The 27,971-nt window shown below is 47.4% G+C and overlaps 1 protein-coding gene across 21 annotated transcripts in view; it reads right to left on the bottom strand.

Moving 5' to 3' along the window:
- GTF2I (general transcription factor IIi) overlaps positions 1-27,692 on the bottom strand; it is a 108,720-nt gene extending 81,028 nt beyond the window's left edge. For 6 of the 21 annotated variants that reach the window (XM_078354501.1, XM_054247356.2, XM_078354496.1 and 3 more), the window contains exons 1-3: positions 27,326-27,692; positions 16,419-16,530; positions 1,210-1,313 (exon numbers count right to left, since the gene is read on the bottom strand). In XM_078354501.1, coding sequence (XP_078210627.1) covers positions 1,210-1,308 — 99 coding nt within the window. In that variant the 5' untranslated portion in view covers positions 1,309-1,313; positions 16,419-16,530; positions 27,326-27,692. Of the gene's footprint in view, positions 1-1,209; positions 1,314-4,693; positions 4,840-16,418; positions 16,537-27,325 lie in introns of those variants that run through there. The other 15 variants (XM_054247370.2, XM_054247355.2, XM_078354494.1 and 12 more) reach the window with 3 other exon arrangements.
- Positions 27,693-27,971: the final 279 nt, after the last annotated feature.

Genomic DNA, 27,971 nt, shown 5'->3' on the forward strand with positions numbered 1-27,971 from the left:
ATTGCACTCCAGCCTGGGCAACAAGAGTGAAACTCCATCTCAAAAAACAGAAAATAAAATTAATTAATTAACTAAAAAGTCAAACATTTAGATAAGTTAAGATTCCGAAGCACAGTAATAAAATTTGACTTGGGCCAGGCACAGTGGCTCACACCTGTAATTCCAGCACTTTGGGAGGCTGAGGTGGGTGAATCACCTGAGGTCGGGAGTTAGAGACCAGCCTGGCCAACAAGGTGAAACCCCGTCTCTACTAATACAAAAATTAGCCGGGTGTGGTGATGTGCATCTGTAATCCCAGCTACTCAGGAGGCTGAGACGCGAGAATCACTTGGACTTGGGAGGCGGAGTTAGCAGTGAGCCGAGACCACGCCATTGTACTTCAGCCTGGGCAACAAGAGTGAAATTCCATCTCAAAAAATAGTAATAATAATAAATATAAAGTCAAATCCAATGTGACTTGAAAGGCTTAAATCCGTAACTATTATTCAAAGAAAAAAACTACTCATTGGCCAGGCCTGGTGGCTCACACCTGTAATCCCAGTACTTTGGGAGGCCGACGATGGGTAGATCACAAGGTCAGGAGTTTGAGAGCAGCCTGGCCAAGATGGTAAAACCCCATCTCTACTAAAAATGCGAAAATTAGCTGAGCGTGGTGGCAGGCACCTATAATACCAACTACTGGAAGGTTGAGGCAGGAGAATCCCTTGAACCCAGGAGGCAGAGGTTGCAGTTAGCTGAGACTGCACCACTGTACTCTATCCTGAGCAACACAGCAAGACTCTGTCTCAAAAAAAAAAACCAAAAAACAAAAAACTACCCATTAAAACTAAAAAGCAGGCCAGGCAAGGCGGCTCATGCCTGTAATCCCAGCACTTTGGGAGGCCAAGGTAGGCAGATCACCTGAGGTCAGGAGTTCAAGACTAGCCTGATCAACATGGAGAAACCCCATCTCTACTAAAATTACAAAATTAGCCAGGCTTAGTGGCACATGCTGTAACCCCAGCTACTCAGGAGGCTGGGGCAGAGAACCACTTGAACCCGGGAGGCCGCACCATTGCACTTCAGCCTGGGTGACAAGAGCAAAACTCCATCTCTAAAAACAAAAACAAAAACTAAAAAACATAAAAGTCTATCTTCTACAAAAACAAATCAACCTTATCTGCAGCCCAAGCCTACCCAAGTATGAAACTATAGAGCAGAAGGTCTCACCATGGACTCGAGAGCTGACATGAGGAATGTCACCACCATCCTGCTCTCCGAGGACTCCTCATCTTCCACGGGCAGGGTGGACATTGCAACTTGGGCCATGATCCCTGTGCAAGAGAAGTAAGAAGAAAGTGAGTGTGGAAATCCGGTGTCCTAAACCCACGTCCCGAGCTGCGAGGGTCCCTCACGGGCTGTACAGTTTTCTTGCACAAGAGAAGGAAATCGGCTCAGACACTAAGTATTTGATTTGCTGGAAACTCTCACAAGACAGAGAATCCATCCCCTAACTTTCTATATAGTGTTATTTCAAGAAAATTGGGTCAACATTCACATGCCTAGTAAATCCAGGTGGCACCCAGTATCAGTGAAATTTCTCCCAGTTAGGAGCGAGAGGAGGAAAGGCACTTTACAACCCAGTGACAGTCAACCACAGCTCAACACAGGAAAGAGGTGCTGATGAACCCTCTTCTCCCCGAACACCCTCACCCAGAAGACAGTGGGTGCAGTGGACTGAGGGTGAGTGGACAGGAGTTCCTCTTCTCACTGAGAAAACAGATCCTAGGCATCAAGTAACATGTAAGATACTTTATAATACAGCATATTCTGGCCGGGCACATTGGCTCACACCTGTCATCACAGTGCTTTGGGAGGCCGAGGCAGGTGAATCACCTGAGGTCAGAAGTTCAAGATCAGCCTGGCCAACATGGTGAAACCCCTTCTCTACTAAAAATACAAAACAGCTAGGCTGGTAGCATGCACCTGTAATCCCAGATGCTCGGGAAGGCTGAAGCAGGAGAATCACTTGGACCCAGGAGGTGGAAGTTGCTGTGAACCAAAAATGCACCACTGCACTCCAGCCTGGGTGACAGAGCAAGGCTCTGTTTCAGTAAATAAATATAATGCAAATCATAATAGTTTTTTAAAAAATGACACTTGGCCAGGTGCAGTGGCTCACACTTGTAATCCCAGCATTTTGGGAGGCTGAGGCAAGTTGATCACATGAGGCCAGGAGTTCGAGACCAGCCTGGGCAACATGGCGAAAACCTGTGGCTACTAAAAACACAAAAATTAGCCAGGAATGGTGGTGCACCATCAGCCACTCAGGGGGTTGAGATATGAGAATTGCTTGAATCCAGGAGGTAGAGGTTGCAATGAGCTGAGACTGCACCACTGCACTCCAACCTAGGCAACAAAGCAAGCCTCCAACTCAAAAAAAAAACACATGGCCAGGCTCGGTGGCTCACGCCTGTAATCCCAGCACTTTGGGACACTGAGGCAGGTGGATCATGAAGTCAGGAGTTCAAGACCACCCTGACCAACATGGTGAAACCCTGTGTCTACTAAAAATACAAAAATTAGCTGGGTGTGGTGGTGCAGACCTGTAATCCCAGCTACTTTGGAGGCTGAGGCAGGAGAATCGCTTGAACCCTGGAGACGGAGGTTACAGTGAGCCGAAATCACACCATTGCACTCCAGCCTGAGCGACAGAGCAAGACTCCATTTCAAAAAAAAAAGGCACTTATCCCCATTTTTAACAAACGTAAGTAAATTTGTTTCCCAAAACAAGGTTCCCTGAATAGAGACGGAAGTAAAAGCAGTATCAAACAAGTCTACAGATAAATTATATAAATTCTTATCCTTAGCAGCCTAGGTCCCATTCTTTTTCTCTTGGATAAGTTAAGACTAAGTGAATTTGTTTGGATGTCTTTCCCTCTCCCTCTCCCCCAAGTCGAAGTAAACGTGCATTAAAATGTGGCTTAGGCAAAATGGCCAACAAAGACATATGTTTCTATAATCAGACATTCACTTAGCATATACTTTCATTACTTCTGAAAGCTCATGGTATTTTTTTCATAATCTCAGTTTTCCTTTAATTCCCCAGCGAAAGAAAACAGAGATGGGTTCTCATTTTACAAATGCAGTGATTTGTCAAGGTCACACAGCCACTCTCACAGTCAGAACATGAAACTAGGGCAATTTTCTCCCTACTGCTGTTACCACTTCTCATCTTTAATGGCCAAAAATCTGCTATCAGGTCATCATGAGGCAGGAGAATAGGGTCTGGAGGCAGGGAACCTAAGGCCAATTCATACTGACTTCCTAGAACTAAATCAAAAGAAAAACTCCAACTTTTTTTTTTTTTTTTTTTTTTTGAGACGATGTCTTGCTCTGTTGCCAGGCTGGAGTGCTGTGGCATGATCTCAGCTCACTGCCACCTCCACCTCCCAGGTTCAAGCGATTCCCCTGCCTCAGCCTCCCGAGCAGATGGGACTACAGGTGCGCGCCACCATGCCCGGCTAATTTTTTGCATTTTAGTAGACACGGGGTATCGCCATATTGGCCAGGATGGTCTCGAGCTCCTGACCTCATGATCCGCCCGCCTTGGCCTCCCAAAGTGCTGGGATTATAGGCGTGAGCCACCACGCTTGGCGGAAAACCCCAACTTTTCACACCTAAGTGACAAAAGGATGGGATGCTACTCAGTTTGCAAACCACCGTCCCGGCTTTTTCGGTGCGCCAGATGGAAAACATAAACTATCTCTGATTGGTTGCTTTCTGCAACCAATCAGACGTTTGCACAGGACTGTAACTCGCAACAGCACTTCAGCCTCTGATTGGTTGCTTCTTGCAACCAAAGACTGACTGCAGCCAAGTCTTTTTATTTTGTTTTGTTTTTAGACAGTCTCATGCTACCACACAGGCTGGAGTGTGGTGGCACATTCTAGGCTCACTGCAACCTCAGCCGCCCGGGTTGAAGCGATTCTCCTGCTTCAGCCTCGCCAGGAGCTGGGATTACAGGTGCCTGCCACCGTGCCCGGCTAATTTTTCTATTTTTATTAGAGATGGGGTTTCGCCATATTGGCCAGGCTGGTCTGGAACTCTTGACCTCAGGTTATACACGCACCTTGGCCTCCCAACGTGCTGGGATCACAGGCGTGAGCCACCACGCCCGGCATTTTTTTTTTTCTTTTTAAATACCGAGTCTTGCTCTGTCGCCAGGCTGGAGTGTAATGGCGCGATCTCGGCTCACTGCAACCTCCGCCTCCCCAGTTCAAGAGATTCCCCGGCCTCAGCCTCCCCAGTAGCTGCGACTACAGGCGCCCACCACCACGCCCAGCTAATTTTTGTATTTTTATTAGAGACGGGGTTTCACCATTTGTCCAAGACGGCCTCAAACTCGTAACCTGTTGATCCACCCACCTCGGCCTCCCACAGTGCTGGCTGTGCTTCCCACAACCAATCGGATGCTTGTATAAGGTTATCACTCCTGTAACTTAAATCCCAGAGGGGCTCTTGAGCCCTTAGGCTCAGCACGCCCCCTCTCTGTGGAGTGTTACTTTTCAATAAATCTCGGCTTTTGTGACTTCTTCCATTCCTTGCTTTGTGCATTCTGTCCAATTCTTCGTTCAAAATGCCAAGGGCCGGGACATCTTCCACCCGTTTAACAATCACAATGTGTGTAAGAAATGGGGGGCAGACGCCATACCAACAACAGCCCACGGGGCGCCCCAGGTGACGAAGGTCCTATGTCATTATCAGAACAGTCGAGGCAGGCAGCGAGCCCTGCAGGATGAAAAGCCCCTGGGGACGGCGACCCACTCGCCTTCTCCGGGCGTTCTGCTCTCTGGTAATAAGTGCATCCGGGTCACACCGGAAGTTCACTGTTCTTTGCGCGTCCACAGGTTACCTCCTGGGATGGTCCTTAGTGGAGACTATTCGTGGAGCCTTCCCTGCTCCCTGCACTTGGGGATAGCTCCCTCTCTTCTCTCCTTTTCCCCCAGAAAGAAACTGCCATCAGGAGGTGGCAATAACAGTGAACACCAGAGGCGGCACCGGGCCAAGCAGGTGACGTCAGCTTAGGAAACACCCGATGCGCTGGTCCCCACGGGACAGAACGTCAGGAGAGCTGGGGTATGTATGGATTCAGTAGACCACCACCTCGCTGCGTGACCCTGGGGACTCTACTCAGTCGCCTCGTGTATAAATGGAAATGCTTGATCCCTTTTATGAATCCCCTCCATTTAAAGTAACGGTTAGACAGAGAGAAAAAAATGAACATTTATTGAGTATGCGTCATGCTTTATTGGCCATCTTGTATAATAAGCACAGCAACCCTGGGCAGGAGAGCAGGCAGTATGAAGGACACGTGGAGCCCAGGAAAAGCTCCTTGATGGAGGTGGTGTTCCAGAAGCCACCTCAGCCGGGCCCATGGCGTCTTTTCCTGGTTGACTTTACTTTCTGATGTCACCAGCAATGAACCACAAATCACCAGGATATGACCTGTCCTGTCATGGCACCACATCAAAACTCTGAGGTCTCCCAATAAAACAGGCCATGAAGCAAACAAACAAAAAATGTAAACCAGGTAAAACGGGGACATTTTCTTCTGTGCTCCGAAGGAATGCAACTAAGAATGATTTATTTATTTTTTTTTTTTGGTAGCTGGGGGACGGAGTCTTGTTCTGTTGCCCAGGCTGAAGTGCAGTAGTGAAATCTGGGCTCATTGCAACTTCTGCCTCTCAGATTCCAGCGATTCTCCTGTGTCACCTTCCCAAGTAGCTGGGATGACAGATACCCACCACCATGCCCAGCTAATTTTTGTATTTTCATAGAGACAGGTTTGGGGTTTCACCATATTGGCCAGGCCCATCTTGAACTTCTGACCTCAGGTGATCCCCCAAGATGTTTTCTTTGTCTATGGTTTTCTACAGTTTCACTATGTATTCTAGGTGTAGATCTTATTTTTATTAAACACATGTCTGTCATTCACTGGGCTTCTTGACTATGGAATTGTATCCTTCAATGTGGAAAATTCTCAGCTATTCTCTCTTTAGACTCTGCCCCATTCACTTTATCCCTTCAGCCTCTTACCTTCTTTTTACTTTCTCCTCTCCATACTATTTCTTCTGACTTACCTTCCATTTCACTGATTCCTTCTTCATCTTTTTGTTGTTAAACACCTACCAGGTTTTTAATTTTCATTTCTAGGATCTCTAGTTACTGTTAAGTCATATTTTATAGTTTCCTACTCTCTACAGAATTCCAAGCTTATCATATTTATTTTAAGATAATGGAGGAGTTATTTTATAGTCTGAGAATTCTGAATCTCAAGTTTTTGCAGCACTATTTCTGTGTTCCTGGTGGTCCTTACCCCTATTCATGATACTTACTCCCTTCTATGCCTAATTATCTTGGTGAGCCGGTTATTTTACATGAAAAAAATCACTTACAATCTTCAGCCGAGGGTAAAGGCAGCTTCCTCCAGGTAGCAAGAGACAGCAGCTGCCTGGAATCACTCTAATCCAAATTCCAGACTGGGTTCCTTGGTCCACCCTGAAGTTAACCCAGGCCACAAGAAAGAATGCAGACTATTCTGAGTATCTCACCCCACAAAGTTTTCAAAACTCAAATACAAGTGGTGAAATGTTTCGTTCAGGGCAAGAGCAATTCTCATTTCAGTTATGAGTTCCCATAACCCAGCCCTTCAGATTTTCTCTGTCTTGTCAGCTTTCTGATGTTTTCACAAAAGTTGTGGTTTTATAATTTTGTAACATTCGTGGTTGTTTTCAGCAAGAATAACTAACCTCACCAACTTCGGGAACTATACTTTCCATATTTATTCTCAAGAACAATTTACGAATTAGCCAGAACTACCTTAGATGGCGAGGTTGCCAATTCCCAGTTCAAACAAGATCAAGTAGAAAGGATCATTTTTATTTCTTCATTTAATTAAATGTAAAGGTTATACTGGCTCCACATATAGCTAGATCCAAAACCATAAAATAAATCATTAGAGTTCCCTCTGCTGAAGCGAAGGATGTCCTCCCTAAGACAGGCCTGGCGAGACAGAGGCCAACACATCCTCCCATTACTTTGGTTTTTGTTGTTGTTTGAGACAGTCCTGCTTATCGCCCAGGCAGGACTGTAGTGGCACTATGTCAACTCACTGCAACCTCTACCACCTGGGTTCAAGCAATTCTTCTGCCTCAGCCTCCCCAGTAGCTGGGATTACAGGCATGCCACCACACCCAGCTAGTTTTTGTATTTTTCGTAGAGATGAGATTTCGTCACATTGGCCAGGCTGGTCTCAAACTCCTGACCTCAAGTGATCCGCCTACCTTGGGCTTGCAAATGCTAGGATTACAGTGCTAGGATTACAGGAATGGGCCACTGCACCTGGCCTTCCATTACATTTTGTATAAAAGATCTGGGCATGTGTGTCATGAGCCTGTCCCAAGACTAATTACTGTGGCTAGTCAAAACAAGATGACACAGGATATGCTGTGATTAAACAGGCACACAAAACCTAACAGCTATGTGAGCCTGCTATAGCTTCTTTCCCAGTTTCTCCATCTCCTTAATTCTTCCATTCTGAACGTTTGACTTCACCTTTCCTTTCCCTGATTTGACTTTAATTCTCCTTCATGAGTTTCAAAGATGAACTCAATTGGCCTGTTGCTGTTTCATTTTTTATCTCTGATTCTAGTCAGCTACTGTATATACGATGCCTTCTTTATCTCTGAAAACAGACTCCAGCCATTCTTTAAAATCCTCTTGAGTTTCCTGTTGGAGATCCATTTCAGGGATTAGGTTTATCTGTGTCCTTGCTGTTCTGACCCATTCTTCCTCAAAATAAGCCAATAGCTAATTCCATAAAATTTTCTTTTTGGCCGTCCTTCTGCTCTAATTTACTGACTGCTTGCTGTTAATACCAAACAGCACACAAAAAAAATTTGGTTTTGGGTTTATTTTTTGAGATAGAGTCTCACCCTACAGCCCAGGCTAGAGTGTAATGGTGTGATCTTGGCTAACTGCAACCTCCACCTCCCAGGTTCAGATGTTTCTCCTGCCTCAGCCTCCCGAGTAGCTGGGACCACAGGCGTGTGCCATCATGCTGGCTAATTTTTATGTCTTTAGTAGAGACGGGATTTCACTGTGTTGGCCTGACTGGTCTCCAACTCCTGAGATCAAATGATCCTCCTGCCTCAGTCTAACAAGGTGGGAGGATTAAAAGCATAAGCCACTGAACCCAGACCAAAAAAAGTATTTTACAGTGAGTGACAGGAAGAGCGCTCCTCAGGAGTTTTACACACCCTATCATTATGCTAACAAAAACTGAGGTTCTTAATATTTTTTATTATGCTGTTCTCTGAAATACTTCTGCACTTTCAGTACATTTCTGCTCCAAAACAAGGTTCCAGTCAGACTGGTAAGTGGGGAGGTGCTAGAACATGCTTTCTTTTATTTAAATTCCATTTCTGCCCTATTTCTTTTTCATGTTATATATGTGTGCGTGTGTGTGTGTGTGTGTGTGTGTAATTTTTTTTTTGAGATAGAGCCTCACCATCACCCAGGCTAGAGTGCAACTGTATCATCTCAGCTCACTGTAACCTCTGCCTCCCAAGTTCAAACAATTCTCCTGCCTCAGCCTCCTGAGTAATTTGGATTACAGTTGCCCGCAACCCACCCAGCTAATTTTCATATTTCTAGTAAAAATGGGGTGAGAGCCACCGCACCCAGCCTACAGTTAATTCTCTAACAAGGGACTAGAATCCATCTCTAAATTCCGGATGCTTCCTTACAGCCAAGTGTGGTGGCTCACACTAGAGTTCGCACCACTGCACTCCAGCCCCGGTGACAGAGTGAAACTCCATCTCAAAAAATTAAAAAAACATAGCTGGGCATGGTGGCTCATGCCTGTAATCCCAGCACTTTGGGAGGCCAAGGCTGGAGGATCACCTGAGGTCAGGAGTTCGAGACCAGACAGACCAACATAGTAAAACCCCATCTCTACTAAAAATACAAAAATTAGCCGGGCTTGGTGGTGGGTGCCCATAATCCCAGCTACTCAGGAGGCTGAGGCAGGAGAATCGCTTGAATCCAGGAGGTGGAAATTGCAGTGAGCCAAGATCACGCCACTGCACTCCAGCCTGGGCGAGAGAGTGAGACTCCATCTCAAAAAAAACAAAAGCCAGGCTCAGTAGCTCACACCTGTAATCCCAGCACTCTAGGAGACTAAGAAAGAAGGACGGCTTGAGCCCGGGAGATGAAGGTTACAGTGAGCCATTATGGCACCACTGCACTCCAGCCTGGGGGATAGAGCAAGCCCCTGTGTCCATTAGAGAGAAACAGATAGAATACTTTTACCAGAGAAATTTTCCATCCAAACATGTTTTTTACCCCCTACTCCAAAAAATGCACGAAGCCATGAGTCTCCAGTACTGGTCAATGTGCTGCTGCCTGGGCCAGTATTTCAGGGAAGTTCTCTGTCCTTGGTTTTCTGGTGTCTTCCAGCTTTCCAGCTGTCTTCATTCTTTGAGATCTAGTCTCCAGTTATTTTCTTGTCTAAGAGGAAAAACTGCAGAACTCAACTTACCTTTTTTTTTTCTTTTTTTTGAGATGGAGTCCTGTTCTGTTGCCCAGGCTGGAGTACAGTGGCAGTGGTGCCATCTTGGCTCACTGCAATCTCCATCTCCACCTCCCAGGTTCAAGTGATTCTCCTGCTTCAGCCTCCCGAGTAGCTGGGATTACAGGTGCCTGCCACCATGCCCAGCTAACTTCCTTATTTTCTGTCAAGACGGGGGTCTCACCATGTTGGCCAGGCTGGTCTTGAATTCCTGACCTCAGGTGATCCGCCCACCTCAGCCTCCCAAAGTGGTGGCATTACAGGCGTGAACCAGCACACCTGGCCGACCAATTCATGTTTTTAACAGCCACCAAAGCCAAGTTTCAACAAAATTAAATGACTAATGGCATCATCATATTCTTAAATGTATTCACTAACAGAACCATCTTGAGTCAGAAGAATAAAATAACTTCATGTATCACTTAATGCTAATGGAAAAATTAAAATGGCATCTCCAACTTTTAAAAAGTAATTTCCTCAAAACAGTAAGTGCTAAGAAAAAGTTAAAACTCATCAAGTAAAATGTTAGATATTTTGTCCTGAAATAGTGCTTAAAATAAATGCAAAAGATCTAATACTAATAGTTGAATCAGCCGACTTTATTCTAAACCAGGATTCGGTTGCATTAAAATTAGATTGTCATGTAATACTATATTTTGGCAATCTTTTAGGCCGCCTGAATCATTTTATCTCTGAAATTGTTGGGATTTTTTTGTTTGTTTGTTTTTTGGAGATGGAGTCTCACTCTAAAACCCGGGCTGAAGTACAGGGGTGTAATCTCAGCTCACTGTAACCTCCACCCCCTGAGTTCAAGCAATTCCCCTGGCTCCACCTCCTGAGCAGCTGGGACAACAGGTGCCTGCCACCACACCTGGCTATTTTTTTGTATCTGTAGTAGAAATGGGGTTTTCCCATATTGGCCAGGCTGGTCTTGAACCCCTGACCTCAAACGATCTGTCCACCTCAGCCTCCTCAAGTGTTGGGATTACAGGCGTGAGCCACCACGCCCAGCCAAATTGTTGGTATTTAATATTTCCATGTTCTCCCTATAATTACTAAGTGCTAAAAGCCAAAACTAAAATTTGTTTTTCAGAAGAAAATTTATTCATCCCTAAAATGTCAGTACTCATTTAATATGATCAGTTCAGATTATAAACACAGACTTTGTAAATGTCTTAATGTTTTTATTTAATTTTTTTTCCTGGACATGTGGTTTGCACTAAATGTCTTAATTTTTCAACAGACTACCATTTGTACTAATTATGTCCACTGAGTAGCTTCTATAGAAAATGTGCTTTGTTGGGGATTTTTTTTTTTTTTTTTTTTGAGATAAGGGTCTCACTATGTTGCCCAAGATGGGTGCAAACTCCTCAGCTCAAAAGATCCTCCCACCTCAGCCTCCCAATTAGCTGGGACTACAGGCATCTATTATCACGCCTGGCTACAGAAGATGTGCCCTTAATTTACTTTTTTTTTTTTTTTTTTTGAGACGGAGTTTCGCTCTTGTTACCCAGGCTGGAGTGCAATGGCGCAATCTCGGCTCACTGCAACCTCCGCCCCCTGGGTTCAGGCAATTCTCCTGCCTCAGCCTCCTGAGTAGCTGGGATTACAGGCACGCGCCACTGTGCCCAGCTAACTTTTTGTAATTTTTAGTAGAGACGGGGTTTCACCATGTTGACCAGGATGGTCTCGATCTGTTGACCTCGTGATCCACCCGCCTCGGCCTCCCAAAGTGCTGGGATTACAGGCTTGAGCCACCGCGCCCGGCCAATTTACTTTTTCAATGAGAATGTGTTTAAGGTAGTTTGCTGACCCTATTAGTTTGCCTTTCAAATGACAGCAAAGAAATTAACTTCATATCTTGATATGTTCTATTATAAATGGTTGACATCTGCTTGATACAATTTACAAAACAGGTCTTTTATAACCTAAGAACAGCTGATAACTTATTTTTTGAGATGGAGGCTCACTCTGTTGCCCAGAGTACAGTGGAGTACAGTGGCACGATCTCGGCTCACTGCAACCTCCACCTCCTGGGTTCAAGTGATTCTCCTGCCTCAGTCTCCCAAGTAGCTGGCACTACAGACACTTGCCACCATGCCTGGCTAGTTTTCTATTTTTAGTAGAGATGGGGTTTCACCATATTGGCCAGGATGGTCTCAAACTCCTGACACAGTGGTCTGCCCACCTTAGCCTCCCGAAGTGCTGGGATGACAGGTGTGAGCAACCGTGCCCGGCCAACTTTTTTTTTTTTGAGACAGAGTCTTACTCTGTCACCCAGGTTGGTGTGCAGTGGTGCAGTCTCAGTTCATTGCAACGTCATCCTCACGGTTTCAACCGATTCTGCTGCCTCAGCCTCCCAAGTAGCTGAGACTACAGGCACATGCCACCACTCCCAGCTAATTTTTGTATTTTTAGTAGAGATGGGGTTTCACCATATTGGCCATGCTGGTCTCGAACTCCTGACCTCAAGTGATCCGCCCACCTCGGCCTACCAAAGTGCTGGGATTACAGGCAGGAGCCACCAAGCCAGGTGGACAGCTGATAACTTAAAAGACAATGGAAATTGCCCGAGATCACCAAATCACTAAGAATAGAATCCAGATCTATCCAACTGACGAGATGTCCTCAATTCTCCATTCTCTTTCTTTCCTTTTTGTTTTCTTCGTTTGTTTGAGATGGAGTCTCACTCTGTCACCCAGGCTGCGGTGCAATGACGTGATCTCGGCTCACTGCAACCTCTGCCCCGCCCCCCAGGTTCAAACAATTCTCCTGCCTCAGCCTCCTGAGTAGTTGGGATTACATGTGCCTGCTACCACACCCAGCTAATTTTTGTATTTTTTTTTAAGGCAATTTTTGTATTTTTAGTAGAGATGGGGTTTTGCTATGTTGGCAGGCTGGTCTCCCAACTCCTCACCTCTAGAGATCTGCTAACCCTGGCCTCCCAAAGTGCTGGGATTACACGCGTGAACCACCACGCCCAGCCCCGCCCCATTCTCTTTCAAACCACACCATACACTGTAAAATTTAATCAGATTTTAAATATTTTTCGAATTCCATTATCTACAATTTTTTTTCTTTTTGTTTTAACCACAGTTGCACATTATGTACAAATTTAAACTTCAGAAAAACATTAAGTTTTCAAGGGCTTAGACAACAACTATAATGGTATTTCAGTCCATGAGCTCCTCTCAAAGAAGTCTGATTCCTCAATACTAAAAAGAAATATTTTCAGGCCGGGCGAGGTGGCTCATGCCTGTAATCCCAGCACTTTGGGAGGCCGAGGCAGGTGGATCACCTGAGGTCGGGCGTTTTGAGACCAGCCTGGCCAACATGGAGAAACCCTGTCTCTACTAAAAATACAGAATTAGCCAGGTGTGATGGCACATGCCTACAATCCCAGCTACTCAGGAGGCTGAGGAGGAGAATCGCTTGAACCCTGGAGGCAGAGGTTGCGGTGAGCTGAGATCGTGTCATTGCACTCCAGATGGTGCAACCAAAGTGAAATTCAGTCTCGAAAAAAAAAACCTAAGTTAGTTATTGTTGATGCTACTGTCTTTGGTATTCTAGTCCAAACTCCAGCTTTGACATATCCCCCAATAGAGAGCTTCCTGTTTACTGTACATAATGTCTTAGAAAAGGTAATTCACCACTGACTACCCTAGACCTGGAAGAGGCAGGACTTCTGTACTCCTTGCTTATACCGAACAATACTTTAAATTCTAAGAGTTTATCTACATGGGCTTAATAGGTATTTTCCCATGGAAAATAAATAAGGTCAGCAATTCAGAGGTTCTGGTTTTTTGTTTGTTTCTGAGACAGAGTCTCACTCTGTTGTCCAGGCTGCAGTGCAGTGGCACAATCTCAGCTCACTGCAACCTACACCTCCCAGCTTCAAGCCGTTCTCCTGCCTCAGTCTCCCAAGTAGCTGGGATTACAGGGGTACACCACCACACCTGGCTAATTTTTGTAATTTTAGTAGAGATGGGGTTTCACCATGTTGCCCAGGCTGGTCTCAAACTTCTGAGCTCAGGCAATCCACCCATCTCAGTCTCCCAAAGTGCTAGGATTACAGGTGTGAGCCACCATGCCTGGACATAGGTTCTGTTTCACAAATCTTTAATAGCAGGATATAAACCATCACAATTTACATTAACGTACATTAACATATACACTTCAGCAGACAAGAAATAAAGCCAAAGAACTCATTTTAGTTCATTTGACTTTAACATTTAACTTATATATATATATAAGCATTTATAATTTAAACTTCATTATATATAAATGGCAAGTACTTCCAAATAAAATAAGAAATCCCTATGCTAAATCGTTGATCAGGATCGATTTTTAAATCAAGGGCTTGAATTTTTTTTTTTTTCTTTTGAGACAGGGTCTTGCTCTGTCGCCTAGGCTGGAGTGCAGTGGCAGAGTCACGGCTTACTGTAGCCTCAACCTCCTGGGTTCAAGCAATCCCCCCACATCAACCTTCACAGTAGCTGAGACTGCAGGTATGCACCACTATCGCTATACTTGGCTAGGTCTTTAATTTTTTTGTTAGAGACGGGGTCTCACTATGCTGTCCAGGCTGTCAAATTCCTTGCTCAAGCAATCCTCCCATCTTGGCCTTGGCGTGAGACACCATTCCCAGCCAGCTGGGAAATTTTTCTAGCAGCTCATGCACACATTTTAAGACAGCAAATTAATTTCTGTCTGCTGAAATAAAGCTGGCAATTGTATCAGTGAATAAATATCCCGAAAGAAAAAATAAATTTGAAGGGTTAAGATATGAATTGATTTGCAATTGTGTTGTATTCATACTTAAAACCTGATAGTATAATGACCCCATTAAAAAAAAAAAAAAAAAAAAAAGGCCAGGCATGGTGGCTCATGCCTGTAATCCCAGCACTTTCGGAGGCCAAAGCGGGTGGATCATGAGGTCAGGAGTTCAAGACCAGCCTGGCCAACATGGTGAAACCCCATCTCTACTAAAAATACAAAAATTAGCTGGGTGTGGTGGCGCACCCCTGTAATCCCAGCTACTGGGGAGGCTGAGGCGGGAGAATCGCTTGAACTTGAGAGGCAGAGGTTGCAGTGAGTCAAGGTCACACCATTGCACTCCAGCCTGGGTGGCACAGCAAGCCCTATCTTCAAAAAAAAAAAAAAAAAAACTCAGCTCATAGCTAAATTTCACTTTTTTAAGAAGCCAGGTAAAGAAAAGAATGTCAAAATAATAAAAGACCTAGCTGGGCACAGTGGCTCATGCCTGTAATCCCAGAGCTTTGGGAGGCCAAGGTGGGCAGACTACCTTAGGTCAGGAGTCCAAGACCAGCCTGGAAATCATGGTGAAACCCCGCTTCTACTAAAAATACGAAAATTAGCTGGGTGGGTGTGGTGGCACCCGCCTATAATCCCAGCTACTTGGGAGGCTGAGGTGGGAGAATCACTTGAACTTGGGAGGTGGAGGTGCAGTGAGTCAAGATCACACCATTGCCCTCCAACCTGGGCAACAGAGTCAGACTCTGTCTCAAAAAAACAAAGAAGGGTCTGCCCAATCAGTGGATCACAAGTTCAGTTCTGAGTTTCACAGTAGCAAAAAGCACATCCTTAAAAAGCAAACAAACAAGAACACGTCTTATGAGCTATTCAGAAAGACCTATTTTCCTTGCACCACAGCTTAAGACACCATTTTTGCATATGTATTAATTATACTTTTAAACTGAGAGTCCAGATTTTTAAACAGCAGAAGCTGGCTCTGCCAACACACAAAGAATGTGTCCCTTTGACATGACTCCAAATTTAGAACTCAGTTGCATTTGGAAAACCCATTTGCAAGAGGAAATGAAAATCGAGTAGCTATTATCTAAAGGCCCATCTTTACTTTGTTCTTGAGGGGTTTTTTTCTTTTCTTTTCTTTTCTTTTTGAGACAGTCTCACTCTGTTGCCCAGCCTAGAGTGCAATGGGGCATGCCAGTTCACTGCAACCTCCTCCTCCCGGGTTCAAGCAATTCTCCTGCCTCTGCCTCCCAAGCAGTTGGGATTACAGGCACACGCCACCAGACCCAACTGATTCTTGCATTTTTAGTAGAGACGGGGTTTCACGTTATTGGCTAGGATGGTCTCGGTCTCTTGACCTCGGTGATCTGCCCGTCTCATCCTCCCAAAGTGCTTGGGATTACATATGTGAGCCACTGTGCCCGGCCATCTTTACTTTTTTAAATGCACTGGCATTTTTTAAATGCACTGGCATGTTTGCCGCAGAAGGCAGGCAACAGAGCAAAACTATTACGAAGATCAGCTTTGCAACCAGGCAAAAGTTCTGAATTCAAGTCCCGTCTGCAACAGGTGACCCTGGGACTCTTTAATCCCAGATTCACTAGTCTGGAAAACGACGACAGTCTGTATACTCACCTTACAAGGCTGTTATCAGAAAGTGTGTCGGCACTGGATAAAGTGCATCGCAAAAGCATTCAGTGAGATGAGCAAGCATTTGTAATTTAAGCCTCACTAAAATCGTTATTTTTCAAATATATGTACATATATATACCTATTAATTTACATAAACTCTTCAAATCCAAGCCTGATACACTGAAAATGGCTTATTTCCCAACAAACTGCTTTAATTATCACTGCGAAATAAAATAACCTATTTTCTGAGCAAGCAGGAAAATTAATGAGGAAAGGATCAAAATAAATCACTGCTTTGAAATTAAGTGTGTGAACCTTCTAAGGCATTTGTGCGTGAAAATCTGCTTCTGTCAAATTCACTCCTCAAAGATTATTTTACAATTTAAGTTTAAAAAGTCACCTTCCAGCTGGGCGTGATGCTTCAGGCCTGTTCCCAGCACCTTGCGAGGCCGAGGCGGGTGGATCACTTGAGGTTAGGAGTTCGAGACCAGCCTGGCCAGTGTGATGAAACTCTGTCTCTACCAAAAAACACAAAGATTAGCTGGGCATTGTGGTACACACCTGTAACCCCAGCTACTCAGGAGGCTGAGGTATCAGAATCGCTTGACCCTGGGAGGTGGAGGCTGCACTGAGCTGAGATTGCTCCACTGCACTCCAGCCTGGGAGACAAAGCGTGACTGTCTGAATGAATTAATAAATAAATAAGTAAACTAAACTAAAAGATTATTTATCCTGAAGCTCTCAACGACGTCATTTGCTCATACCCGTATTCTCCAAGAAGCGTGCGGTTCTGAGGCCTCATATGATGAGCCTATCAGTATGCTCAAGAAGTGAATACATAGCTACTGTTCCCGATGTGATGCAGGAGCCTGTCGGGGAGGCGGGAGAAGAAAAAGCCTGTCTTTTGGGCCAGGCACGGTGGCTCACACCTGAAATCTCAGTACTTTGGGAGACTGAGGTGGGAAAATCACTTGAGCCCAGGAGTTTGGGACCAGCCTGGGCAACAGAGAGAAACCCCATCTCTATAAACATGTATTATTTTAAAAAAAATTTAAAATATCCCTTCTTAGCCAGGCGCAGTAGCTCATGCCTGTAATCTCAGCACTTTGGGAGGCCGAGGTGGGTGGACCAGAAGGTCAGGAGTTCTGAGACCAGCCTGGCCAAAATGGTGAAACCCCATCTTTACTAAAAATACAAAAATTAGCCAGCCATGGTGGTGGGCACCTGTAATCCCAGCCACTCTGGGGGCTGAGGGAGGAGAATCGCTTGAATCTGGGAGGTGGACTGCAGGGAGCCAAGATTATGCCACTGCACTCCAGCCTAGGTGACAGAGTAAGACTGTCACTAAATAAATAAAATCTCTAAGGACTGTGTATGCAAATTAGATCAAAATACAAGGAGCAATTCTCAAAAGCATGAGACCTATCTAATCAGAACACTTCCTAGACTGTCTGCTAAACAGGGTTCATCATGACCAGGATGTTATGGCCCAAACTCTTCATCATACTCCGCTTTTCCAAGTATACCATAATATAAATCATATATAGTTCTTACACACACACACACACACACACACACACACACACACACACACTGCGCTTTGCCATGCTACAAAACAGAAACTCCAAAAATCTCCAAAAGGATTAAAAACGAAGGAAATTCTAACACACAGATGAACTTGAGGATATGCTGCACTCCAGCTTGGGCAACAAGAGCAGGACCCTGTCTCCAAAAAAAGAAAAAGAAAAAGTTCTGGACCACTAAACTATACATACACTTAAAAATGGTTAAAATCAGGCTGGGCGGGTTGGCTCATGTCTCTAATCCCAGAACTTGGAAGGCAGATGCAGGCAGACTCTTTGAGCTCAGGGGTTGGAGCCTGGGCAACATAGTGAGACCCCCATCTCTACAAAAATAAAAAATGTAGCTAGACATGGTGGCATGCACCTACAGTCCTAGCCACTCAGGAGGCTGAGTGTGAGAACATCTTGAGCCTCCGATGCAGAGGCGGCAGTGAGCCGAAACCGTACACTGCACTCCAGCCTGGGCAACAGAGTAATGCCCCGTCCCTCCCCCACCCAAAAAAAGGTTAAAATGGTCATTTTTGTGTTAAATATATATTGCCACAATTAAAACAACAACAACACTATAAGGAACCACTCCGAAGAAAGAGGCATTCGTGGTGTGAATGGCAGACACAAATTTATTCTTCATAAAGGGGCAAATTCATCTTACAGGATTTTCTTTCTTTTATCTTTTTTGAGATGGAATCTTGCTCTATCGCCCAGACTGGAGTGCAGTGGCAAGATGTCAGCTTACTGCAACATCCACCTCCTGGGTTCAGGTGATTCTCATGACTCAGCCTCCTAAGCAGCTGGGATTCCAGGCATCTGTCACCATTCCGGCTGATTTTTATATATTTAGTAGAGACAGGATTTTGGGTTCTTGGGGGGTTTGTTTTTGCTTTTTTTTTTTTCTTCTTGAGACGGAGTTTCGCTCTTGTTACCCAGGCTGGAGTGCAATGGCGCGATCTCGGCTCACTGCAACCTCCGCCTCCTGGGTTCAGGCAATTCTCCTGCCTCAGCCTCCCGAGTAGCTGGGATTATAGGCACGCGCCACCATGCCCAGCTAATTTTTTGTATTTTTAGTAGAGACAGGGTTTCACCACGTAGACCAGGATGGCCTCGATCTCTTGACCTCGTGATCCACCCGCCTCCGCCTCCCAAAGTGCTGGGATTACAGGCTTGAGCCACCACGCCCGGCCTACTTTTTTTTTCTTAAGATGGAGTCTTGCTCTGTTGTTCAGGTTGGAGTGCAACGGCGCCATCTCAGCTCACTGCAACATCGCCTCCTGGGTTCAACAGATTCTCCTGTCTCAGCCTCCCAAGCAAATGAGACTACAGGTACGCACCAGTAATTTTTAATTTTTCATTTCCAATACCTTATTTATTTTCCTGAAACCAAATACTGGTCTGAAAACTCAATCTAGATAAAATTCTACTCACATTATGTATGTGTTATAGTCAACAGTAAGAGCTAAATATCTAATATAACAAATTATAATGAACAACATATAAAGTGTAGCATTCTCAGGTTTCATCAATCAAACTGTCAAGCTCTGATCAGGCAGGTGGTTTATGCCTGTAATCCCAGCACTTTGGGAGGTGGAGGTGAGCAGATCACTTGAGGTTGAGTTCCAGACCAGCTTGGCCAACATATAATGAAACCCCTTCTCTACTAAAAAAAAATACAAAAATTAGCTGGGCATGGTGGCGCATGTCTGTAGTCCCAACTACTTGGGAAGTTGAGACCAGAAGAATCGCTTGAACCCAGGAGGCAGAGGTGGAGTTTGCAGAGAGCTGGGATCACGCTGCTGCACTCCAGCCTGGGTGACAGGGCGAGACTCCATCTCTAAAAAACAAAACAAAACAATATAACAGTCACAGGGGAAAATCCCAGAGAGGAACAAGTCCTTATCTCCCAGTTAATATTCTCCAGCGTTCTTGGAGATTTACACTGTATGTAGTCAATGTTACTTCCCAAAAGTGTTTATAATAGTAGTTTTATGACTGATACTTCTTGAGTGTCTACTACATGCCAGATAGCAATCTAAACACTTAAACTCTATCCTGGAAACAGCCCTTAGAAGCGAAACATGTTCTATTATCATCATCTCCATTTTTAAAAATAGGGTCTGGGTGTGGTGGCTCAGGCCTGTAATCCCAGCATTTGAGAGGCGGAGCTGGGTGGATCACTTGAGGTCAGGAGCTGGAGACCAGCCTGGCCAACATGGTGAAACCTCGTCTCTGCTAAAAATACAGAAGAAGTTAGCCAGGCGTGGTGGCACACACCTATAATTCCAGCTACTCGGGAAGCCGAGGCACAAGAATCACTTGAACCTGAGAGACAGGGTTGGAGGGAGCCAAGACCACACAGCTGCATTCCAGCCTGGGTAACGGGGCGAGTCACTATCTCAAAAAAGAAAAGGAAAAAAAAACCGGAAACGAACACCGATGAAGTGAACTGCCTGAGGTCGCACGGCCAGGCAACGCAAGGGCCAGGACGGGAATCCAAGCAGTCAGACTTCTTCAAACTTGTGTCCTACCACTAAGCCATAAACCCTCTCTCAGTTTATAAACTTGTTTTCCCTCTCATAATATGCTTTTTAAGTAACTAATTCTTTAAAAATCCTATAGAGTGCTAGCCGGTCCCGTGGCTCACTCTTGTAATCCCAGGACTCTGGGAGGCTGAGGCAGGTGGATCACAAGGTCAAGAGATCGAGACCAGCCTGGGCGACATGCTGAAACCCCATCTCTACTAAAAATACAACAATAAGCCGGGCATGGTGCCCCACACCTGTAATCCTAGCTATGCAGGAGGCCGAGGCAGGAGAATAGCTTGGACCTGGGAGGTGGAGGTTGCAGTGAGCTGAGATCACGCCATTGCACTTTCAGCCTGGGTGACAGAGAGAGATTCCATCTCAAAAAATAAATAAGTAGAAATTCTACAGAGTCTTTAATCAAGTTACAACCAAAGAAGAATGAGTCAACCCTCCAACAATTCTGACAGTTCCTGGCTGTATCGAACTTTCTCTTACTTTCTCAGTAAGGCAAAGTGGTCAAAAACCAATGAGTACTGCCAGAAACAGGCAAGGAGTACCAAAACAAGAGTTTCACAAAGGAAAGGAGAATCCCAGAACAAAAGGAAAACAGTGACGGGCGAGAGAGGAAGAATGGAGAATGAAGAATTGCCGAGGCGATGCCTTTGCCTCTTCCGATGACATGTTCACGCTTTTTACAGGGCACACGCCTCGCCAGACACGGTGGCTCACGCCTGCAATCCCAGCACTTTGGGAGGCCGAGGCGCATGGATCACCTGCGGTCGGGAGTTTGAGACCAGCTTGACCAACATGGTAAAACGCTGTCTCTACTAAAAACACAAAAATTAGCCAGGTTTGGTGGCAGGCACCTGTAGTCCCAGCTGCTCAGGAGACTGAGGCAGGAAAACTGCTTGAACCCAGCAGGCAGAGGTTGCAGTTAGTCAAGACTGCACCACTGCACTCCAGCCCGGGCAACAGAGCGAGACTCCATCTAAAAAATAGTAATAATAAAATAAAATAGAGGCCGGGCATGCTGGCTCACGTCGGTACTCCCAACACTTTGGGAGGCCGAGGCAAGCAGATCACGAGGTCAAGAGATCGAGACCATCTTGGCCAACATGGTGAAACCCTGTCTCTAGTAAAAGTAGAAAAATTAGCTGGGCGTGGTGGTGTGAGTCTGTAGCCCAGCACTTTGGGAGGCAGAGGCAGGTGGATCACGAGGTCAAGAGATCGAGACCATCCTGGTCAACATGGTGAAACCCCGTCTCTACTAAAAATAAAAAAAATAAGCTGGGCACGGTGGCGCGTGCCTGTAATCCCAGCTACTCAGGAGGCTGAGGTAGGAGAATTGCCTGAACCCAGGAGGCGGAGGTTGTGGTGAGCGGAGATCACGCCATTGCACTCCAGCCTGGGTAACAAGAGCAAAACTCCGTCTCAAAAAAAAAAAAAAAAAAAGACTCGGCCAGGCGCAGTGGCTCACGCCTATAATCCCAGCACTTTGGGAGGCCGAGGTGGGTGCATCACGAGGTCAAGAGATCGAGAGCATCCTGGTCAACATGGTGAAACCCCATCTCTACTAAAAATACAAAAAAATTAGCTGGGCATGGTGGTGCACGCCTGTAGTCCTAGCTACTCGGGAGGCTGAGGCAGGAGAATTGCTTGAACCCAGAAGGCGGAGGTTGCAGTGAGCCGAGATCGTGCCATTGCACTCCAGTCTGGGTAACAACAGCGAAACTCTGTCTCAAAAAAATAAAAATAAAATAAAAAACACACATCCTCGAAGACACTCAGGCGTTTCACTCCCCCAGGTAGGTAGCCTCAACACACTTTAGTTAACGGAGTATGAGTCTATATAGAGCTATGCTGCCAGTTTAAGCCTACTGATTCCCAGGTATCTCAACCCTACAATTAGAACAAGCAACTGATTAGCTGTATTTTCTACTTTCTTCCTGTTATTTACAATGAATAAGCATCACTCCATAAATTAATTTGGCTCAGTGGTTCATGCCTGTAATCTCAGCACTTTGGGAGGCCAAGGCAGTGGTCAGGAGTTGCAGACCAGCCTGGTCAACATGCTGAAACCCCATCTCTATGAAAAAATACAAAAACATTAGCTGGGCATGGTGGCACATGCCTGTAGTCCCAGCTACTCACAAGGCTGAGGCACAAGAATCTCTTGGGCCCGGGACACAGGTTGCAGAGTCGAAATGGCACCACTGCACTCCAGCCTGGGCGACAGAGCAAGACTCCATCTCAAAGCAAAACAAAAAATGCTTTCCCTTAGACTGACATAAAAATGATTTGACATGCATTTATTTAAGCCAGTGGTAAGGCAATTTCATGTAATTACACCACCCCAGTTATGAAGCATATTGCAAAAGCTCATGTTTATGTAAAACATTCGTGTCATCGATAATGAAACAACGGTAGAAATCGGGTAGGTGAAATGCAATGCAGACAGCTGGTAACCAGTTATCACAGAAAAGATGAGGTGTTCAGTAACTGCTCGGTGTTCAGCTCCTTTAGGTAATAACCTGTCCACCTATAGGTCATGGGAAATTCTACAACATAGCAGGACGGTGGCCATGGAAGCTGGGATACCCTGAGGAGTGTGTGCAGCTCGCCTGAGGGTGTGGGGGCGGGGAAGAGGGGTAAACCAAAACCATTCTTCTCACCTAATCTGCAGTTATTTTCCCAAGAAAGAAACCCATTATCATTTTAAAAACCTAAAAATCTTTCTCAGCAAGAATTAACACCCTCCCCGCCCTGCAAAAAGAACCCCCAAAGCCTACATTTAAATGGCAGTATTTGTAGTCATATTTGAGTAAGCTGAATCGTTGGAGGGGTGCAGGCAGAGGACCCCCAGCACACAATGGCCTCTGACCCCTGCTCCAAGGACCAAAACTACAAGCTGTAGCCCGATCACTCAAACCTGCTGTGTGGTGGGTATGGGACGCTGTGGGCATCTTTAGAAGGTAATATAACAAAGGCCCATGCTGTGATTAAATTAATAAAGGAATGAGTGGGAAAAAGCCAAGCTTAACACAGATTTCCAATTTTATGCTGCACTTAAACCCATGGCCCCTCTTTAAACTGGAGATCTATGAAACTTTTCACTTTCTTATCATCGCTAACCGGAACTCCCAATTCTCAGCCAGCTTTCCAACAGGCTACAGTCGGTGGTCCAAATTATTTTAGATTCTTGAAGGTCTAATCTTATTTTATTTCTTTATTTTTATTTTTTTGAGACAGAGTCTCGATCTGTCACCCAGGCTGAAGCGATCTCATCTCACTGCAACCTCTGCCTCCCGGGGTTCAAGTGATTCCCCTGCCTCAGCCTCCCAAGAAGCTGAAACTACAGACACACGCCACCACACCCGGCTAATTTTTGTATTTTTAGTAGAGACGGGATTGCGCCATGTTGGCCAGGCTGGTCTCAGACTGCTGACCTCAAGTGATTCACCCGCCTCAGCCTCCCGAAGCGCTGGGATTATACAGGCGTGAGCCACCGCACCTGGCCAAGATCTAATTTTAAAATAAGGAAAAGCAAACATTTCCAATATATTTCCCTCCTTTCATTTTGCACCGTTGTGAATGGCTCCCAGAGGGCTGTGCAGGGAGCAGCTGCCATCAACACCACCTGGGGAGCTATTAGAAATGCAAATTCTCGGACAACATACCAGACCAGCAAAATCAGCCTGGGAAGTGGGGCCCAGTAAGTGGAATCCTCACATGCCAGCGCTCCTGGGCGTGGGGTTGAGTCACATTGTCCAGGTTCGTGTGCTAGGTAAGCAAGAGTACAGAACTCTCCAACGTCTCGAGACTTGTTCTGCTCTACAGAATTACAGACTTGTTACAGAGATTAAATAAGAAAAATGCTGTACACCCAAAGCGCTCAAGAGCCACAGCTGGCACAGAAGACACTCAATGTTAGCAGCGTTGCTGCTACCACAGGCGAGGCACTAGGACAATGCCAAACTGGAAGGGAAGTGGGGAGAGAAAGAAAAAGGAGGAAAAGGATTCTTGTCCCTGCCCCTTGGAGCTTAACACCTAGTGGCGAGGCCACATGCCAAAAAAAAATAAAGGTGCCCTTTGCTGGGCATGGTGGCGCATGCCTGTAATCCCAGCTACTCGGGAGGCTGAGGCAGGAGAATCGCTTGAACCCAGGAGATGGAGTCTGCAGTGAGAAGGAGAGAAAAAGGGAGGAAGGTAGAAAAAAAGCAAGGAAGTGAGGGGAGGGGAGGGAGGAGAAGAAAAGGGAAGGAAGAAAGGAAGGAAGGAAAATGAAGGTGCCCTGAGGAAGAGCGGCACACAAGTTGATTGGGAGACTGTAAGAGAGAACCTTAAGGCTGGTGTGGTGGCTCACGCCTCTAATCCCAGCACTTTTGGAGGCCAAGCAGGTGGATCACTTGAGGCCAGGAGTTCGAGACCAGACTGGCCAACATGGTAAAACCCCGTCTCTATTAAAAACTACAAAAATTAGCCAGGCGTGACTGCAGTCCCAGCTGCTCAGGAGGCTGGGACAGGAGAATCGCTTGAACCCAGGAGGCGGAGGTTGCAGTGAGCCAAGATCAACCACTGCACTCAGCCTGGGTGGTAAGAGTGCGACTCTCTCAACAACAACAAAAAGAGAGAGAGAGAGAAGACCTTAAGAAGTGGCTGCATATGAGCAAGAAAGATTTCTATAGCTTGAAAAAAGTCATTCCATGCAAAAGGTCAAGATCTCAAGAAGCAGGAGAAATGAAAGCCAAGGCAACAGCCCCTGAAAAATCCTGTAGCAGGAAATAAAATCAGTCATCCCACACCCTAGGCTTCAACTCTGGGACCCCGCCTCCGCAGGGCCCTCTACCTGCAAGTTCTCATTTGCAAACTAACTTCCCCTTTTGCTCCCTGAAGGCCTGGAGACTTCTCCTCTACACTGTTGGCTGATCAAGCCATTGTCTGCAGCACAGTTGAATTTAAAAGAGCAGAGGCCCAGAGTGGTGGCAAGCTAGTACTCCCACCACTTTTGGAGGCCTAAACAGGAGGATCACCAGAGGCCAGGAGTTCCTGACCAGCCCAGGCCAACACAGGAAGACCCCATCTCTTTAAAAAATATTAAAAATTAGTCAGGCATGACCGGGTGCAGTGGCTTCCACATGTAATCCCAGCACTTTGGTGGTAGGCAGGCCGAGGCGGGCGGATTGCTTTGAGCTCTGGAATTGCAGACCAGCCTGGCCAACATGATGAAACCCCATCTCTACTAAAAATACAAAAACTAAGGCCAGGCTCGGTGGCTGACGCCTGTAATCCCAGCACCTTGGGAGGCCAAGTCAGGTGGATCACCAGAGGTCAGGAGTTCGAGACCAGCCTGACCAACATGGAGAAATCCGGTCTCTACTAAAAACACAAAATTAGCTGGGTGGGGTGGCACATGCCTGTAAGTGCAGCTACTGCGAAGCCTGAGGCAGAAGAATCGCTTGAACCCGGGAGGCAGAGGTTGCAGTGAGCCAAGATCGTGCCACTGAACTTCATTCAGCCAGAGCAACAAGAGCAAAACTCCATCTCCAAAAAAAAAAAAAACCTAGCCGGGCATAGTGGCACATGCCTGTAGTCCTAGCTATTTTGGAGGCTGAGACGAGAATCGGCTGAACCCAGGAGGCGGAGGTTGCAGTGAGCCAAGACTGCGCCACTGCACTTCAGCCTGGGCAGCAACTGCAAAACCCCATTTCAAAAAAAAAAAAAAAAACCTAGCCCCACATGGTGGCAGACAACCGTAATCCAGCTACTCAGAAAGCTGAAGCAGGAGAACCGCTTGAACCCAGGATGCACAGGTTGCAGTGAGACAGGATCATGCCACTGCACTTCAGCCTGGGTGACACAGCAAGACCAACTCAAAAAAAAAAAATTAGTTGGGCATGATGGCATGCGCCTGTAGTCCCAGCCACTAGGGAGGCTGAAGCAGGAGGATCGCTGGACCCCAGGTGCTGGAGGCTGCAATGAGCTATGACCCATGATTGTGCTACTTCGCTTCAGCCAGGGCAACATAGAGACCCTGTTTCTAAAAGAAAAATTAGGCCAAACGCGGTGGCTCACACCTATAATCCCAGCACTTTGGGAGGCCAAGGTGGGAGGATCGCTTGAGTCTCTAGGGGTTCGAGACCAGCCTGGGCAACACAGTGAGACAGAGTCTCTACAAACAATTTTTAATTTTTTTTTAAAAAAATAGGTAAGTCGGCAAGAGTCGCGCATCCGCAAGAGTGGACACTACTCCAACACCCCACATCTGAACATCAACCGCCGCAAATGAGCGCAAAATCATAACTTAGGGAGGACAAAATTCACTACAGGAAAGGCAAAACTTGGATTAAGAAAAAGTGGAGGAGTAATGGAGCGGCAAGGAGACAGCTATTTCCATTTCATTTTCCTTCTTCCTCTGCACTCCCGTCGTCTGGGAGCTGGCCGAACCCAGACGGCTTAATTTTTATGGCCTAAGGCTGAGGTTTTCCTTCCGGTCATTGTGTTTATTTCCCCCAAAGAACAGGCCCGGCGGGGCAGGCGCGCCGGGTCGGCCCGGGACAAAGCCCACTGCGGGCTCCACCTGGGAGCGGGGCGGGGCGGGGGGCGGTGCTCCCGCTCCCCCGCCCGCTGCAGTTACCAGGCAACGCGCGGCCCCGCCCCCGCGCCGGTCGGCCAATCCTGCGCGTCTGCTGCCCCGGCGCAGGAGCCCCAGATACACCAGGCGAGCGCGACCCCACGGCGGCTCGGGCCTGGCACCGCGCGCGCCCCCGCACCGCCCAGCTGGCCAATCAGCGCGGCGGGGCATGCGCAGCCCGCGGGGCCGCTCGCTCGCTCGCGCGCGGGACCGCACGCGCGAGGCGCCCCCCCACCCCACGCCGGCCGGCGCGCGCGCCCCTCCCCCACGCGCACCCAGGCGCGCGCGTGCCACTGTCGTCCCCCGCGACCGCGTCCGTACCGCCCCACCCCCATCGCCTCGTCTCGGCCACTGCCAAGGCCGGCGGGGGCTCGAGGCCCGGCGAGGCGGTGGGGGTGGGGGGGAGGAGGCAAGGGCGCCCCCCAAAGCCCCACACCGCGCGCGGCCGGCCACGGCTTCCAGGGCCCGTTCCCTGCAGGCCCCGGCGGGGCAAAGTCTCCAATAAAGGCTCCCCGCTCGCAGTGGCCCCCGAGATGGGGGCGGAGGGCGCGGGGATGAGGCGAGAGGGACTCACCCGAGTGCGGCCGCCTCCAGGCAGCGCCGGGGACTGGGGTGCCGAGGGGAGGCGAGTGTGGGCCGCGCGCGCGCTACGGCCGCCGCGGAGCAGCCTCGGCTGAGGGGAGCTGGCGAGCGGGCGGGAGGCGAGAGGGGGCGAGGGGCCCGTGCTTGTCGGCCGCGCTCCTGTCACCGCCGCATGGCCGCCCCGCAGGCAGGGCCTCGCTCAGCGCCTTGATCCGATCACTGAGGGACAGAGGCAGAGGCCGGGGTGACCGCGGCAGGCGGGCGGCCGCGGCTGGAGAGCGCGTGCGGGGAAGCGGGGGGGCGACCGGTGGCCCCTTTTCTCTGCTCTCCCAGCTTCTCTCTCACCCTCCTCCTCCTCCTTTTTTTTTCTTTTTTTTTCTTTTTTTTTTTTGTTCCTCGAAGGCGCGCTGCGCGTGCGCACCCGCAGCGCCGCCCAGCGGGAGTTGTAGTTTCAGCTGCGTTTCCCGTTAACGCGGCGGCGGGGGCTGGAGACTACAGCTCCCAGGAAGCACCGCGCCGGCGAGCCCCGAACCCGAGGACGAGGCGAGCGCGGCGCCCGGCCCTCTCCGGCAAGGGCTGTCAATGGAGGCGAGGGTGGTGGGAGCGAGAACATGGCTGCACCTGGGGCCTGCGCGGCC

Source organism: Callithrix jacchus, chromosome 2 (genome assembly GCF_049354715.1).
Source record: "Callithrix jacchus isolate 240 chromosome 2, calJac240_pri, whole genome shotgun sequence".
NCBI lineage: Eukaryota > Metazoa > Chordata > Mammalia > Primates > Cebidae > Callithrix > Callithrix jacchus.